Source organism: Athene noctua, chromosome 17, assembly GCF_965140245.1.
Source record: "Athene noctua chromosome 17, bAthNoc1.hap1.1, whole genome shotgun sequence".
Classification (NCBI taxonomy): domain Eukaryota; kingdom Metazoa; phylum Chordata; class Aves; order Strigiformes; family Strigidae; genus Athene; species Athene noctua.
In genome coordinates, this window is record NC_134053.1 from 12549932 (window position 1) to 12564667 (window position 14736).

General features: G+C 50.5%; 3 protein-coding genes across 6 annotated transcripts in view; all 3 read left to right on the forward strand.

The window, feature by feature from the left end:
• Positions 1–4040, forward strand: part of PXN (paxillin) — a 47364-nt gene extending 43324 nt beyond the window's left edge. For all 3 annotated transcript variants that reach the window (XM_074920942.1, XM_074920944.1, XM_074920945.1), the window contains one exon: positions 753–4040. In XM_074920942.1, coding sequence (XP_074777043.1) covers positions 753–1019 — 267 coding nt within the window. In that variant the 3' untranslated portion in view covers positions 1020–4040. The remainder of the gene's footprint in view (positions 1–752) is intronic.
• Positions 4041–4688: 648 nt separating this feature from the next.
• RPLP0 (ribosomal protein lateral stalk subunit P0) lies at positions 4689–8029 on the forward strand. The gene is made up of 8 exons (XM_074920981.1): positions 4689–4722; positions 4896–4999; positions 5486–5661; positions 5759–5846; positions 6126–6272; positions 6728–6913; positions 7265–7405; positions 7789–8029. Exons 2-8 carry the CDS (start codon positions 4946–4948, stop codon positions 7954–7956), a joined length of 960 nt encoding a protein of 319 aa, XP_074777082.1. The 5' UTR covers positions 4689–4722; positions 4896–4945; the 3' UTR covers positions 7957–8029.
• Positions 8030–8363: 334 nt separating this feature from the next.
• The window catches only part of GCN1 (GCN1 activator of EIF2AK4), a 43233-nt gene continuing 36860 nt past the window's right edge, over positions 8364–14736 (forward strand). For both annotated transcript variants that reach the window (XM_074921023.1, XM_074921024.1), the window contains exons 1-7: positions 8364–8382; positions 10887–10989; positions 11630–11693; positions 12270–12401; positions 13522–13630; positions 14351–14449; positions 14533–14667. In XM_074921023.1, coding sequence (XP_074777124.1) covers positions 8365–8382; positions 10887–10989; positions 11630–11693; positions 12270–12401; positions 13522–13630; positions 14351–14449; positions 14533–14667 — 660 coding nt within the window. In that variant the 5' untranslated portion in view covers position 8364. The remainder of the gene's footprint in view (positions 8383–10886; positions 10990–11629; positions 11694–12269; positions 12402–13521; positions 13631–14350; positions 14450–14532; positions 14668–14736) is intronic.

Sequence of the window (14736 nt, forward strand, 5' to 3'; positions counted from 1 at the left end):
GGTGGGTGCTTCTATTGCAGGTTCTGAAGATAGCATCCTCAGGTGCCTGACACTGAGGAGGGTGAGGAGCTCTGGATGCTAATAAGCACATAGCTGATGTATCCTCATCTGTTCAAAATGATTAGCATTGTAGGACAAACAGTTTCTCCCAGTGTGTGTATCTGGCGGAGATGTTTCAGGATGGATGATCCTGCATGAAGTGTACCTGTGTAATGCCAGCTATTCTGAAGAGGTCACTTGTAAAGATTAATTGTGCCTCATTTTCTCAGCTGGAACCAGTCCCATCTTCATCAGAATTCTGCTGCATGAAAGTCTGTGTTGGTCCCTGCTTCTGCATGCCATTGTGGGGAAGCTGAAGTAAGATATTTAAAAAAACCCCACAAAAAACAAACAAATAAAAAAACCCGGGAAAGGTGTTGCAGTGTTTCCCATTTCAGGGGAAGGAGTGTTCTCCTTTCTCCTGGCTGGACACATCTAGCTGCTCATTTGTAGTATTTTTTTTTGGAGAAGTGAAACCAGCTGGCGGGAGGAGTGTTGTTAATTCCCTTGCTTGTGGCTGTATCTGTCTGTCAATCTTTCCTTGGACACTCTTCAGAGTTTGGCTCTTTGAACAACACGACAATGCTGAAAGGCAGCAGTTTACCCTGCTCGCAGTGCAGCTAGGCTGTGCCACAGAGCAGAGGCAGCTTGTGGAGCTGCCTGCATCCCCAGCTCGTTACACAATGTGTCCCCTTCGCTTTATCCTCCTGCAGGAATGTTTCATCCCGTTCATCAATGGCAGCTTCTTCGAGCACGACGGGCAGCCCTACTGCGAGGTGCATTACCACGAGCGTCGCGGCTCGCTCTGCTCCGGTTGCCAGAAGCCCATCACAGGACGCTGCATCACTGCTATGGGCAAGAAATTTCACCCCGAACACTTTGTCTGTGCCTTCTGCCTCAAGCAGCTCAACAAAGGAACCTTCAAAGAACAGAACGACAAGCCCTACTGCCAGAACTGCTTTCTCAAGCTCTTCTGTTAAAGGCATCCTAGATGGGCGCTAAGCATCTTTCTGCCACCCCCTTGGCAGTTCTGTCTCTCTGAACATTACTGTGATTTAGAAATCTTACCAGGCAGGGGAGGAGGGTGGGGCGGGGTGGGTGGGAGCGCTTTCTGCTGCTATGGAGAGGCAGTAGATCCAGAGATGAGACGGACCATTAAACTGGAAATGCCCTTGCTGTGTCTCAGTAGAGAGAGGCCGAGTTCCCTCATTGCGGTGTGCGTGTCTGTGTGTGTGACTGACAGCTGAGCTTAGCCCGAGGGCTCCAACAGGGAGGTTTTGCCCAGCCCCCTCCTGGCACTCTTTGCCAGTTCGTTTCAGCCTGTGGCAGCTCCCTGAGCAAATCGTGACACTTGCAGACGACACAGCCCTCTGCTTTGACACCTCTTTCTCAGGCTTTTGTCTAGTGCAGTCTGAGCTATAGCGCAGCGAGGGCACCCTGTGATCTCGGTGCCACCCTGGCTCCGCTCGCTGGAGCCACCTGGCGCGTGTGGCTCACTGAGATCAGAGCATCAGCACAGGCAGCCAAGACCCTGCAAGGGTCTCTCCAGTTCCATTACACTGTAAGGAGATGATACCACTTACTTTTTTGTTTTGTTTTTGCTAAGAGGAATCAAGATGTTACTGTGTGGGGTGTTTTATTTTGTTGGTTTTCTTTTTTTTTTTTTTTTTTTTTCCCACCTAGTTTGTTATTCCCTGCCTTTTTTCAACACACTGGAGCAGGAGGTGCAGTAAGCCCTGACCATCCCTCAGCACTGATGTGCGCTCCTGTGGGTGATGTCCCATGGCGGGCACCTCCGTCAGCACCCAGACCTGCTCAGGGCATCTGCTCCCCTGGCCTGCTGCTCCCGCCTGGGAGAGAGGAAGAGGCATCTTCCCTTCTTTAAAAGCAGGTGCAGAGAGGTTAGAGCACAGCCTTTTTCATCCAGCCCTGTCATGAGCGAGTGTGACGTGTGTGTGTTTATTTGGCCTGAAACTCTCTCATCTATCGGGGCCTGGAACTGTCACAAGAGCGGGGAGAAGTGGAGGGGTTTAAGAAGCCAGGAAAAAAAAGATCCAAACTTTATATCGTTTATTCTTCCTCTCTTTGCTAATGAGACCTGTCAGCCCCTTGGTATTTCCTTTTTCTGTGCTCTTGTTAAACATGTTCTAATGAGAGATGCTAGAGCAATAACCTTTTATATTGACTGTTACTGGCATAACAAGTCCCTTGGGTCAGGTGTGTGTGACACACTTGGAGTTTTACTATCAAAGTGAATACTGTATCCTGTCTTTGATAAGATCTGTAGATTTCTACACTGATTTTGAATTCATATCTAATTTACTTTTAATCCTCTTATACAGAAATTGGTTTTGAAGTGATTTTAAGAAAGCAACTTTTATATCAAGCTGTGCTGTTCTAGGCAGTATGCCAGTTGTGCTGGTTTACTGCATCTGTAACCTCAACGCTTTGTTAAGCCTAACTAACATTCAGTATTTTCTTTTTATTGCGGGTTGGGAGGGGCTGGAATCTATGGGGAAGGGAATGTGACTTGTATTTTTTTTTTTTTCCTAGCACAGGCAGGTGAACTGTGAATAGCTTTTTTTTAGCTTCTTTTTTTCCCTCCTCTGGGTTGCCTAAAAGTGTGTTTTTTGGGTTTTATTGTAACCTGTAAACTGCTGTATTTGAATCACCTGCCGTTCTCCCAAAGCCCAGCTTCCAGGATGTTACAGTGAGTCTTAATATGATGCTGCAGGTGGGAAGAGCTCAGACCTTTGCCCTGGGTTTCTTCCTCTTCAGCCACCTGAAACCAGAGCAGGGCCAATTGAGGAAAGGATTCCTTTTCTCCTGTGGAAGAAAGGTCTTGTGACTAAGGAGAAGAAATTGGGAGAGACAGACTCTGTTCCTGCCTAGCTGTGTAACTTTGGGTCAGTCACTAAACCTGACCGTGCCTCAGTTTCCCCAGCTGTAAAATGGGGGCAGTTTAGTCTGGATTTGTGAAGTTATTGTGAGGCTTAGTTCATGTTTGCTAAAGCACTTTTAGGACTCTGGCTGGAGGGTGCTATGGAAGGTGAAATATTACATTGGAGTACCCGATGGTGTTCTGTGGTAACAGCTGAAGCAGCCCAGGGAGCAGTGGTTGGAATTACTTCTCCAGAGTGCTACAGCAATGTCACCATCAACATCTGGTGGTGCTTTTCAGCTTGACAGGTGCATTAGGGGTCTGGGAGCAACTCTGTCAGAAACCAGCTCGACCTTGGGCTGGAATCTGCAGGTTACTGTCCCGTGTAACCTCACCACAGCGCTTTGCTGCCCTGCTTGGGTCACTGAAACTGTTTTTCACCGGTTTTCCTTTAGAAATGAACCTCAGTTTGTGGTTGTGAGACTGAAGGGAGTGGTGAAAGCACTAGAACTAAAGCTGCGTCAGCTGGGCTGAGCGCAGCTCTTGGAGAGTTTGTGAGGCAAGAAACCTTACGCATTGGTCTTTTCACCTTTGAAATCGATTTGACTTAAAATGGACATTTCCGAGTCATGTGTGTTTAGATCTTGCTGAAAAGGTCAATTTCTTTCAACCCGGCTAAGAGGATGAGAAGCTGTAGTGTTGGGAGTGCTGGAGGGGGGTGAGAAGATGCTTCTGGCACTACTGCTCATTGTGTGACACCTGCAAACTGTGTAATCATGTGCCTCAGTTTCCCTCTCTGAGGAGTCTTTAACCTACCTCACTGCTAGTTGAGGCTGGCATGATGCTTCTGGCACGTGTGGAAAACCCTGAGTGCAGGGTGCTGGTGGTGTGTGGCGCCCCAGGGGAGGCTCCTCTGCCCTTAGTGCTCAACAGAGATCCTTAAACACTGACCTCCCCAGCAAGATGTGGAGCGTGTCCTGGATTTGTCTGGTTTCTGATACGCTGGGATGCTACACGGATGCTACTCTGCCAAATAATGACTTTGGTGGCTGCTGCCACTGTGGATGTCCAAAATGCCTGTTCTTTGATTTCAGATGCAGTTTTAGGGTAGCACAGCCACAGGGGGGTGTGGGGGGAGAGAGATGGGGTGTGAGGTCTGGGGGTGGTGCCGGAGGGGGGACCTGTGTCCCCAGGCGTGGAGAGGAGGGGGGGGAGGGCTGTGGATGTCTTTAAGGGCCTCAGGCCTGTGTGCAGCCCTCCCTGACCCAGTGCTACCCCTGGGGAAGGTCTTTCACCCCGCGTTCAGGCTGGGCTGCGGGCTGCTCTGCTGGGTCGACAGTTATTTGATATCTTTTCTCCTTGTAAACCTCTTAACTCCGCTTTCTTTTTTTCCATTTAAAATTCTTGCAGTTACGCTAATAAAATTTTTACCGTTATTCTCACGTCTGCGTTGCCCTTGTTTCTGGCCCTTAAGCTTGTGAGAAACCAGAAGCGAAGCGGGTGCCCCCTCCGGGGGTGCTGGGAGCGGGGGGGCAGCGCCCCAACCCCCGCCGTGGCCGCGGAGCCCTCCGGCCGCCAGGGGGCGGCCTGCGCCCAGCCGCGCGTTCCTGCGCCGACCGCGCCTTCCGCCGGCGGCCGGCGCGCTGCCCAATCAGAGCGGCGGCCCTCCTTGATTGGTAGGCGGCAGGCGGCCAATGGGATGAGCAGGGTACGTGCGCGGCTCGCTGCGATTGGGCATGAGCCGTGGTATAAAAGGAGGCGGGCCCGCCCTCCGGCCTTTCTTTCCCGGAGCCCTCGTGGAGGTGGGTGCGCGGCGCGCCGGCTCCTGTAGGGCCGCGCCCGCGCTGTGCCGCCACGGCCGGGCTGTCGGGCGGGGGGCGCGGAGCCGCGGGGAGGAGGCGGGGGCAGGGGAAGGAAGGGAGGGGGAAGGAAGGGAAGGGTGAGGGCCCGCCTGAGCCGCGCTTCTCCCTGACAGGTCCCAGCTCGTCTTTAAACCCACCGGGCGATCCTTGGAGCACCGCCGCGATGCCCAGGGAAGACAGGGCTACGTGGAAGTCCAACTACTTCATGAAAATCATCGTGAGTGTCGGCGCGGCCCCGGAGCGCTGAGGCCTGGCCCGGAGGCCCGGCCCTCGTGGGGCGCTGCCGCCGTTTCTGTTCCGGGAGCGGTCCCGGCCCACAGAGAGCGGTCCTGGCGCTGCTCGGGGCGGCGGGAATCGGGCTGGCGTGTTTGCGGGGGGGTCTTCTGAAAGAGGAGATGGGGTACCGTAGGTTGTCTGTTTAAGGAACAATGGCAGTACGAAGGCATTAAGATAGTCCAGATCTGACCGTTTTTAAGGCTTCTGTGAGAATTTGCTGTGGCAGTTACAGAGGTAACTAGGGATCTAACTAGATAGCTGAGTGAAAGGTGCAGCCTTGTGGTGCACCCACTGTCAGTACGAGCTGAGCCCTCTCAAATTTATGACAGGTTTTTTTTTTTGACATTTTAACATGTTGAGTATTTAATGATGCTCTGTGCTCTGGTTGAGATTTCTTTGTATAGTTACAGTGTTCTTCTTGCTATAGCAACTCCTGGATGATTACCCAAAATGTTTCATTGTGGGAGCAGACAACGTGGGATCCAAGCAGATGCAGCAAATCCGTATGTCCCTGCGTGGGAAGGCTGTTGTGCTGATGGGGAAGAATACGATGATGCGCAAAGCTATTCGTGGTCATCTGGAGAATAACCCAGCCTTAGAAAAGTGGGTAACGCTGTCTGAAAGTACTCCTGGACCCTCTGTCCGGGGGGAGGAGATGTTGTCTGAGCAGCAGAACTGAAGGCTGTCATCTTTCCTTCAGGCTGCTGCCTCACATCCGTGGGAATGTGGGCTTTGTTTTCACCAAGGAGGATCTGACTGAGATCCGGGACATGCTGCTGGCTAACAAGGTAGGGGAGAACAGCCCTCACTGTGTCTCTGGGCTGGCAGATATGGAATTAAAAACAGAACTGAAACTGCATGGGTGATACCTGATTATTAGGAGGCTTCACGGGTTGGAAACTAGTTCCCTGCAGCCTTAGCCAGACTGCTCAAGTTCAGCTTCTGTCTCACATGTGTGTCCCTGGGTGCTGTCCATCGTGGAGGAACACTTCAGGAGGGAGTTGATGGCATCCCACGAGATCTGAGAGGTGGGCATTCACTCAGCTTCTTGTTCTTCCTTTCTCCAGGTGCCAGCAGCTGCCCGTGCTGGTGCTATTGCTCCTTGTGATGTGACTGTGCCAGCCCAGAACACTGGTCTTGGACCTGAGAAGACCTCCTTTTTCCAGGCCTTGGGCATCACCACGAAGATTTCCAGAGGGACCATTGAAATTCTGGTTAGTGAGCAGCGTGCTGCTGTTGTTGAAGCTCTTCCTGAACTGAAGGACCCTGCCTGGTGGTTGTTGGAGTTGTAAAGGTCAAAGCTCCCATTAGCACTGAGATACTGTATCAGCAGCCTGAGGGCTGCGCTTCGGGAGCCTGAAGGAGGATGTCTGGCCTGGCTGCGCTGCGCAGTGCGGGGGGATTGAAGTTCTCATTAGATCTCAGCTGTGAGCTACCTGCAGGTAATGCAGGAAGGGCGCTGCCTTTCTCCTAGCAGACATGTACCTGCTTGCATGGTCTAGGGCTTCTTAACTTGTGAAGATGAGCTTGAAGCCTTGTTTTGTTGTGCTCAGTTGTTCCTTCAGTCCCATCTCTTTGCTGTTGGAAATGTGTGTGTGTCTGTGTCCCGTCACACCGATGTTCCTGAATCTCTTGCACATATTCACTCCTTTTTCCCCTTACTTCTCAGAGCGATGTGCAGCTCATCAAGACTGGAGACAAAGTGGGTGCCAGCGAAGCCACGCTGCTGAACATGCTGAACATCTCCCCCTTCTCTTTCGGGTTGGTGATCCAGCAGGTCTTTGACAATGGCAGCATTTACAATCCTGAAGTGCTGGACATCACCGAGGAGACCCTGCACAAGCGCTTCCTGGAGGTGAGTGCCACATATCTGTTAGGTTCTGTGGGGGCAGCCAGCACTGCCCCAGAACGAAGCATTGGCTCTGGTATATTCTGCAAGGTCTTGTAGAGCCAGGAGCTCTCCCCAGTGCCCTGCAGAAACAGTCTGTCGGGAAGTACCTTCCGTAGACTTTTTCACCTAAAGTTACTTCAGAAAGCATTTGAGGCTTTTTAAATCCTCATCTGATTTCACTGGAGCTGCGTTACTCGTGTGCATCGCATGCTGCCCCTCGGAACAGGGGTGGTGTAGAAATGTGCCATCGTCTGCTGTGGTGTCTAGTCCAGGTTATTTCCCAGAGCACACAAACATAAGTCTCTCTCCTCACAGGGTGTTCGTAACGTTGCCAGCGTCTGTCTGCAGATTGGGTACCCGACCATCGCTTCTGTGCCCCACTCCATCATCAACGGGTACAAGCGAGTCCTGGCCGTGGCGGTGGAGACTGACTACACCTTCCCGCTGGCTGAAAAGGTAACGGCCGAGTCGCAGCTGCTGCCGAGGGGGGTGTTACAGCTGCAGCCAGGACCTTCCACAGGAACGCCTGGCACAACACCTAGTCTGAAAGGACTCTGACCCACCTGTGTGCGAGGGACCTGTCCTGGAAAGGGGCATTTGCTTCCATACGTTGTGTACAAATGGCAGGAGAAAGTTGAACTACCCGGCGTTCCGTCCTCGCTGGGGCTGTTACGTTGAGTGTAGCTGGAACGTCTTTGATTCCTCATAGATGGTGGCGATAATGTGTCTGGTCTGGCTTCTGACAAGCTGCCAGTGTTGACTTTATGATTGCAAAAGTTCAACCCTTCAAAATGTTTGTTTCCTTTGAGTTTACCTTTTTTTTTTCCCCCCCTTTGCAGGTGAAGGCCTTTCTGGCAGACCCCTCTGCTTTTGTGGCCGCCATGCCTGTGGTAGCTGAGGCGGCTGCACCGGCCGCTGCCGCCGCCGCCGCCGCTCCCGCGAAAGAGGCGGCGAAGGAGGAATCGGAGGAGTCTGATGAGGACATGGGCTTCGGTCTCTTCGACTAACAGCAGCCACTGTCTGTCTGTTTGTGTCAGAGTTGCTCCAGTTGGAGAAATAAAAAGCTGTTTTACACCTTCACGTGTGCCCGCATCGATGCTGTACTCCCCGGATCGCCCCGGGGCGTGGGAGAAGGGTAACCCGGGGGCTCCCGGGTGCAGCGGAGGAACGCGGGTTCCTTGGAGGCTGCTGCAGCCCGGGCCTCTCCTGGCAGCTCGTCTGGGCGGTGGAGCCACCGCCCGGCCCTCCCCGATCTCCAGCGCTCGGTTCCGCCGTGCGGAGGCGCCGGGGCCGCCCGGGGGAGGCTCCGGGCCGGGCCAGGCCGCAGCGCCGTCGCCATAGCGATGAGCCCGCCCCGCCGGCCCGCGCGGCCCGCACCGGAAGCCGCTACCGCTTCCGGGGTCGCAGGCGGCGCCATGGCGGCCGACACGCAGGTGAGTGCGGGACGGGCCCGCGGCGCGGCGGCCGGGGGACGGCGGCGGGGCGGGGGGCCTCGCCCGGGGCCTCGCCCGCGCCCGATCCCGCTCCGCTGCGCTCCCTCCGCCCGTCTGCGCGGCCCGGCCCGGCGCCCGCGGCCGGCCGGGGACGTGGCAGCCGGCCCGGGCGCGCCCCGGGGCGGGAAGGCCGCGCCGGCGCTGCCCGCTGGAGCCGTCCGCGGGGAGGCCGCACCGGCGCCGTGCGCAGGCCCGCGGGGCGGGGAGAGGGGCGCCCCGCTGCCGGCCTCTGCAGCGTGGAGGCGGCCGGCGAGCCAGGGCTGAGCCGCCGTTCCCTGGGCGGCTGCCGGGGGCGGCTGCGGCCCGGAGGGGAGCGAGGGACGGCGGCTGCCGCGCTCCGGAGGGTCCCGCCCGCTCCCGACGTGAGTTCCCCATAAACGGCCGGCACAAGCTGCGTCCCTCCCGGCTGCGTGTCGTGTGCGGCTGCCGGCCCTGCGCCGGGCTCGGCGGGCCCGCGGCGCTCCCCGTGGGGGGCTGCGGCCGCGGCTGCCGGGAGCCCCGTTCAGAGAGGGAGAGCCCGGGCGTTGTCCCCGCTCCGGGGGTCGGCTGGTACACCCTGATGGGCTTTTTTCTCCGCCTTGGTGTGTTAGGTTGGGATGTTCCCATGGTAAATCCCAGTCCTCCCTAGGATCAGGTCCTAACTAGTACAAACACTGCGTTTGTTCTCTGTACCTGTTTGCCGAGGCGGTGCTTGTGGTCTGGCTTTGTAACGCATGTGCGTCTACATCCTAATAAAAGGAAAAAGCGAACGGGAGAAATCTGTCCCAGCAGCTCTTCTGTGGAGACTGGGGAGTCGTAGTTTGTGTAAGTTGCTAAGCTGCTGGGGAAGTTCTGTAGTGTTATACATCATTTATATTTTTAATTTCTAGACTGTTGGGATAATTTAAATGTGTTTTTCATGTCTGTACGTCTCCCTACTTGTGATTAAGCAGCATGAGTAAGTGCAGCCTGGTTTCAGTTCGCATAGGATGAACTCATGTGTAATTGAAGAGTCTGAAAGACGATGAGCTCTTTAATGGCGGCTTGTTCTGTCGGTTCTGATGGGCAGAACATCGCTTGTCCTCCGCAGGCGGTCAGAGGAGCAGCGCCACTTTCAGCCGGTGTTTAGGGGGAGCTGAGGGTGTGGGTGGTCACAGGGTGGGGGAGGTGGGGCAGCCTCTCTGAATCCCAGGTAGCCACTGCGCAGGATTACCCTTCCTGCCTGTCAGCAAAAAAGCTTGAAAGCAGCTCTTGAGAAGGATGGAGGCAGCTGCCATGTCTCCATTGCCAGGTTTCCTGTGCTTACGAAAAGACCTGTGGCAAAACTGGTAGAATTTGGCCTGAAGAGGGAAGGAACAGTTTTGAGGAGTTTCTAAAGGCATGCTTGTTTGCTGCCCTTCCTAAAGATAATGGTTATTATTATTAAGATATAAAGTTGCACAGTTTAGGACTGAGTTTTAAAAGCCTTTCCTGGAGAGCTGGCTTTTGGTTTATGTAAATGCAGAAAACCTGCAAGCATAGACCTGGCTGAGCCCTGTTCAGCTCACACCCGGTCTTTTATCTTGCATATCTTGAAAAACATGGAAGTGGTTTCAGTAGTTCGAGGAGCTGGTTGCTGAGAACTTAAACTTCTTTCTCATGTTTCTAGCGTATCTCACTGTCTCGATGCCACTTGAAAACTGAAACAGACTATTTATAGGAGTTAAGCTCAGTGAGGGGTCTTAGTCCCTTCCCACTGGCAGATCCAGGCACACAGTAATGCAGGCATGAAAAAAATGAGTCTATGATGTGATTTTTTTTGTTTTGCCTTTGTAACCTTGGTCGCTACTGATAGTGCATGGAAGGCGTTTGGTAGTGAGGCACAAGCTTTTGTAATCTGGTTAAGTCCAGTTTTCAAAATCCCTGCAACATGGGTGTTAAATCTGGAAAAAGAATAAATGAAAGTGGTTTGTTCTTTTGCTGGGCCTGAGTACAGAATTTCACAACTATTGACAGCCTGAAACCACAGATCAGGTTTTCAGGCCGGGCACTTACAGTCAGCTCTGGGTCCTCTGCAGTTAGAGGTCCCCTTTGAGGGGCTGTGGGCTTTAGGAGATAACATATGCTGAAAACCACCTTTGCAGTCTTGAAGTGCTTTTATTTTTTGCTTTTAAAGATCTTTTACTCTAGGCTAATGATCTTACCTCTCACTCTGTCTTACTTCTAGGGGGTATCTTACAGAGTATAAGTGCTAGTTACCAGGTTAACAAACAAAGCAGTCATCCTTCAGCTGAAGGGGGAGGTTCCTGAGTTTCATCGTGTATGATGCACAGTGACCCTTTCCCCACTGGCAAGTCCGTGGGTGCTCACATTTGGTCACTAAGAGCTTGTGTGGCAGCAGGTGACGTGTTTTGCTTGCCGTGGTTTTGTTATGTGTGTTGATATCAAAGGCAGACTGATGTTTTTTCCTCTGTGTGTGGTTTTAGATTTCAGATACACTGAAGCGGTTTGCAGTAAAAGTAACTACAGCCAGTGTGAAGGAACGGAGAGAGATCCTCAGTGAGCTGGGAAAATGCATTTCTGGTAAAGGTAAAAGCTTTGGGACACTGTTCTGGTTACCAGGGTGGAGAAGAATGTTAAAATGTTTTGTTTCAAAGGCTGCATGAAACTTGAGGGATAGGTTTTTGGGGAAGGGGGCTGGCAGCGTTTGGAGTCTGTTTCTTTCTCACAGTGTCAATTCTAAGCCTGGGTTTTGTAGGTAACGCAGAACTCTGGTTACTAGCATGTGTGCTTTTTCCAGTTTGTAGTTGTAGCATCTGTATATAAGTTTTTTTCATGAGTGTATCGGTTTTTTGTTTCTCTCCTGACTCTTAGCCTGGTTTTTATAATGATTCATGGAATATTTGTATACACACGTATATGTGTGTAGAGGGAGGGAGAGTATGGAAGATTTCAGATAGTCTTAATAAAACGAAGCAGATTTTAAAAGATCTTTGTTATTTGTCCCATTTTCTGAAGATGACTGTGGAACAGCATGTGTTCAAATTTTGCCATTATTTTAAAAAATATGCACAAAATGTATAAAAAGAGCTTTTACTATGCTTCTTGCAGGCAATATCATAGATGTGAGCAGTTCACTGATTTCAGTTGTGAAGTGAATAATGTTTGTGTTAAAGATTAAGCGCTCATTGATTTGTGAAGAAATATTTTGAAATACATTTTGTTACAGATCTTCCAGAGGGTGCAGTGAAAGGCCTTTGCAAACTCTTCTGCCTTACTCTGCATCGATACCGGTGAGTAAATTAATGTGGAAAGGCTGTACTATATAATTTATCAGTATTTACGTATTTAATAGTTAAACTGGTATGGGGCATCTGGAGATGTTAGCACACAGTGTCACATAGATGCACATGACACTGAAAGATGCTGTTTAGTAATTAGGTTCTCAGGTTTGTCATTAAAAAGTTTTACCACACTTACCTTGCATTTCACCTTGAATTTTGAAAGTAAAACTTTCATCCTGTGGTTCAGTTTGCAAGAATAATGCCCTTGTGCTTGTGAAGCAAGACTAGGGTGTCTTTTAGACACTTTTAGATTAAATTAAATTGTGGCTTGTTGTAGAGAAGCTGTTCAGAACTGATGTTTTCTTCTGCAACCTGCTGGAGAGCCTCAACATAACTTCTGTCAGCTGAGGAAGGGAATGGAGCTTTCTGCCAGAAACTTCTCTACTTCTTGGAACAGCAAAAATAAAATAACTTAGCTTGACTGCCGAAATGAGAAAGCAGAGCCCTTTGTGTGATGCAAGTGTAGTAATATGTATGATGTTGGCAGGATTTATAAAGTTCATGGAGATACATTTTTCATTCTAGCGATGCAGCATCCCGCAGAGCCCTGCAGCTGGCGCTTCAGCAGCTTGCAGAATCCCAGCCAGATGCAACAGCAAAAAATCTTCTGCAGTCACTTCAGTCTTCAGGGATCGGTGGCAAGGCTGGAGTTCCCAGGTGCTGGATGAGTTGCTTTGTGTGGAAGCAGTTCTGAGTTGCTGGTGGTTGCTCTTGTGTTTGGAATGATTCTGTTGCTGCCTGCCAGAGGGGTTAAAAACATTTAGAGACAAAGCTGCTGATGGCCATTCAAATGTTCCTCTCTTACCTCTTTTATGTCTTCTGGGAAAGCAGAAGGACGATTGTGGTGATGGATTTGGTCTGAGTTAGGGTTTTTCCTTTGTTAACCTTCAGGTCTGAAGAGATGAGGAACAAACTCTTTTATCAAGAAACGGTCTCTGAAATGATTAGGAAAGGGGTTTTCCTTGCCCATCTGGTGTTCAGCTGGTGGAATTCAAGACCTTATTGTAGACAGGGAGATAATGAAATTTGAATCTGATGTAGGCCACAGAGTACTGTCCTGCAGTGCCTCCGTGGCTGAGTAGAAGCGTAGCTTTTCGAAAAATACCTGATGTTGGTTTGAAGGCTTGCAGTGATACGGTATTTACCCTTCAGTTGCAGTGGCTGGCCTTGTGTGCAAGGACACTTTCTGCTTTTTTTCACTTTGAGGTAGAGATCAAAACGGGGTGATGATCCTCAGGGAGCTGTAAGGTGGGATCCATTACCTGAAGTAGAAGGAGGAGGTGAGAGTTAGCAGAAACCAGAACTGAGTAGTGTGCCAGGAGGGAATGTAAGCTGAGAAATGATTTGGCAGTCTAAGGCTGGGAAGTTCTGACAGTAAAGATGAACAGCAGAAGAGAAATCTTGAGTCACTTTTTGGACACTCTCAGTTGGCAAAGTATTTAACTCTCATTTCTGTAATGCTACTGGGAAGATCCAAAAATGGTCTGTCTTCTGCTAGGGTTTTTCATCCCCAGCAGGGTTTTTCATTCCCAAGATTTAGCCTCTTTTGTGCCGTTCAGAAGTTCTAAGTGTTAAACGGGAGCTGGAACACATAGCTTATGAGGAGTAATTATTTCCTTTAAATGCTAAGACTTCAGCTGTATTTTTCTGTGATAAAATTGCCTTGTTTATAAGGTGGTGTTCTGACTTGGGCAAAGATGAGTCTGTTATGGACTAATAGGTGTAAGTTACATACTGGGAGCTGTAGATTTACCTCCTTCTCCTGTTTGTACAACAGTAAGAGCAGTGGATCTGCAGCTCTGCTGGCACTCTCTTGGACTTGCTTGCTTGTACGCACAGTCTTTCCAACACCTGACAAGAGACAGGGAGAAACATGGAAAAAACTGGTACGTTCTTTTTGGTTTGCAGAAATACCCCTTCGGAGATAAGGACTTAAATATTTCTAATGTCTTTTAAGTTCCTGAAACATTGCAGATAATTCTGAACGTAACTGATAATGTTGTGTTAAAATCCAAGTTTACATGACAATCTTTTTTGCTTTCTGGTATATTTTGATCTCTCCTATTCCACTGGAGAAAGCAGGAGGCGTATAAAGCATGGCAGCGGGGCAGTCCTGCAGCTGTGCAGAGTTGCTCTGCATACTGTGGTGTGTACCAGTGTTTCTAGACTAGGTGTGCTAGTGGTGCCTGCAAGGTGCAGGCTGCAGCGTGGCATGAATTCCTCGTGCCTCCCTTGAAGTATTTGCATGTGATATTCTGTCATACAGTGTCAAGAAGCTTTTTGCTTTCTTTTCACCTACTTTGACAACCTGAACCTGTGACCATGCTCTTAGCACCTTGGAATACAGTTGGAACACATTTTAAGAAGAGATGTAATCTGATGTAAATTGCTGTTTTCAAAGTCAGAGTTTCCAAAACTGTTATGGATGGTTCTGCAAAGTTGTGTGTGTGAGGTGGAAGCAGTGGCAGCTTGTTGGAAGAACTTACACAACCTGAGGACATTTTCCTAAGCAGATCCAGCTAATCAGTGGCATCTGACATGTCTTGTTTGATATGAGCTCTCTTGAGAAGATGCATGCGGGTTTTGTCAGCTGTTTTCCTTGGCAGGTGGAGGTTCAGTGTTTGCTCCTTTTGGAAGTCCTGGGAGGTTCTCACAGGCAGGCGGTGGATGGGGCTGTGAAGAAGTTGAACAGGCTGTGGAAGGAGGTGATGTATGCTTTACTTGACCACGCTCAGTAGCTGTTCCAGGTTCTGTTGTGTTAACATGCCTTGCTTTTTTTTCCCTTCAGAACCAAGATCTGGTGGATCAGTACCTATCTGTCATTCTTGGTCTTGAACCAAACCAGAGTTACGCTGCAATGCTGGGACTTGTGGTGCAGTTTTGCACAGCCCAGAAAGAGATTGATATTATTAAACGATACAAGGTAAATCTGTCCTTTCTCTGGGGATAATAAGTAGTGTCACTTCTCATTGTGGAGAAGGGAGCTGAACAG